Source organism: Gekko japonicus, unplaced genomic scaffold, assembly GCF_001447785.1.
Source record: "Gekko japonicus isolate JY-2015 unplaced genomic scaffold, Gekko_japonicus_V1.1 scaffold1360, whole genome shotgun sequence".
NCBI lineage: Eukaryota > Metazoa > Chordata > Lepidosauria > Squamata > Gekkonidae > Gekko > Gekko japonicus.
This window is the reverse complement of record NW_015165281.1, coordinates 459,386-461,740: the sequence shown is the minus strand read 5'-3', so window position 1 is coordinate 461,740 and position 2,355 is coordinate 459,386. Positions and strand designations below refer to the sequence as shown.

The window sequence follows — 2,355 nt, the reverse complement described above, 5'->3', positions numbered from 1 at the left end:
TTCCCTGTTTTGCGAAGTAGCCCCAACCCAATCTACCCCAGGTGAGAAGCTCTTACAGTGACACCACATCCCAAAATGTAAGAGCAAACCTAGCCTTTTTGTTAGGACACGCTAATTTGCCATCTCACCACATGCGGACACTCACATGAGATCGTTTTACCATTTATAAAATTCATCTTGCCGACGATCATGGAACTCAGCACTCAGAAACTCTCAGAATCAAAATGAGACAAGATGCTGGGAGCCCTGTTTTCCAATGCCCTGTTCTTTATGCATAGCAACTGTATTGGGGTGGGTGGGTGTGCATAGGATAGACAGAATTTACCCTTTCCCCACCAAGGCCATTTTCTTTCTGGCTGGCAATGGCCTGGAAGAGCTGCTATGTGTCATGGGCATGGATGAGGATGAGCTGACAGAGCCTGCAGAAACCACAGCTGGCCCCTCTGAAGCAGCAGAGGAGGATCGCTGGCAAGTGCCTGTAACAGCAGTCTTCACACCTGGCCCAGATAAGGAGGAAGAACTGCAAGCTGAGAGTCCTCCTGACTCACCCCCCACGTGTGACTCGTTTAAGGGAGCGACTGCGGCAGAACTTAGCAAGTAGGCGAAGAGAGGCCAGGCTACAAGGGAGACGCTCAGTCAGCCCAGAATTCTAACAGGAGCCTGGTCGATTGTGCAGATGGCTAATTTGTACCAGCATTTGACTCCACTCTCTGGGCAGTAACAGGAGCCTGTCCGATTGTGCAGCTGGCTAATTTGTAGCAGCATTTGACTCCACTCTCTGGGCAGTACCCTTCGTGGAAGCAACAAGTCAGCTTTGTGCTGCTAGCATCCACTCCGGCTTGGCTCTTGCACCTAGACCTTCGGACCCCCTGGCTTTGGACTTGGCTCTGTTTTTCTGGCTCCTGACCCCGGCTTGGCTTTTTGGACTTCGCACTGTCTCCTTGGCTCCTGATCATGGCCTGTTCTGGTACTCCCTTTGACTGGCACCCCAGCCCGTGACACTATGTTGTTCTGTGGAGCAGGCAAGACTGGCCATTAGGAAGGGCTTACTACCAGAGCAGGGGACATTAAATGGATTCCTTTTATTATTATCAAGCAGCAGATGGAAGGTATGAGCTGCATAAGGGGCACCTTCCTCTACCAGTGGAGAGTGGCTGCCTTAGTTGGCCCTAGCCAGACCCAAGAACAAAGGGCTCTTACTGAAATGGTCATTCAGGCTGCAGAAGGAAGAGTAGAGTTGCCTCAGGCGTACTTACTGACTTGGACTGCATCGAGGGCTTCATCTTGGGATTTGGACCTCGCATTTTCCCCATGTTCTTCCGCTTCTGTTGAGATGAGGAGAGGGGCAAAAGAAAAAGTTCACACACGAAATTTGTAAATTAACCCCCCTCCGGTGCCTCCTAGCATCTTCACTCTTAAGAAAACACAGCAGATGAAGTAACTATACAGGAGCAGTCTAGCCCCTGTAAAGAGTTTGAACATTTGAAGCCAAAAATGTTCAAACAGAAATGACTTTTCTGTCCAAGAGTCACTCTTACAGCCAGCACCCTTCTCCTGAGGACTGGCCAAAATGTATCTTTCCTGTTTCCTAACACTGCACCTATCATCTTTTTAGATATCCTTCTAAACATTTGCAGACAACAATGACGAGCCAACAGATTTCCTTTCCCCAAGCTCCTAATTCCTGAACTTCCAGTTTATTCCTCCTCTGTGGACCACCACGTTTTCTCACATGATGCTATTCTTCAAACTCTTTTTGTGTTCTGATGTAGCTGCACTTTATTCATGAGGTGAAGGGAAAGGGCAGAGCTTTTGCTAGGCAGAGATACATACTGTCAGCCAGAGATCATTTCGTAGAAAAAGAGGTGCAGGAGCTCATTAGCATAACTTATTAGCATATGCCACACACCCTGACATCACCAGAAGTGTGTCAGAAGGCAACACCCACCACTCAGGCTCCACTGGACTGTTTTGGATTGCTAGCTATTGGGAGGGGGGGACGACATGCAGATCTGTCCTCATAGAGGGAGAGCTTGTACCTGAATAAAACTTGGTCTTAAAGGTGCCACTGGACTGTTTTAGATTGCTAGCTATGGGGGAGAGGGAATGCGCAGATCTGCCCTCACAGAGGAGGGAAAGCTTGTACCTAAAGGCGGGATGGGGGGGGGAGGCTCTGCAACTTAACTGGCTGCTTCTTTCTCCTTGTGGCCCGACTGAGGGCTGCTGGGAGCAGGGGGTGGGGTTTGTTGCATGTGCCTGCCCCCTGGGCTCCTTACTGCTGGAGCTCTGCTGCTGTGTGCTCCCGCAGTAAAGGACCCCTGCTGTCAATTATGCTGCCATGGCAGGTGGACCGGG

At 50.1% G+C, this 2,355-nt stretch overlaps 1 protein-coding gene across 1 annotated transcript in view; it reads right to left on the bottom strand.

Moving 5' to 3' along the window:
• UBTF (upstream binding transcription factor, RNA polymerase I) overlaps positions 1-2,355 on the bottom strand; it is an 86,935-nt gene that overhangs the window by 3,139 nt on the left and 81,441 nt on the right. The window contains 1 exon segment of the mRNA XM_015410316.1: positions 1,257-1,325. Coding sequence (XP_015265802.1) covers positions 1,257-1,325 — 69 coding nt within the window.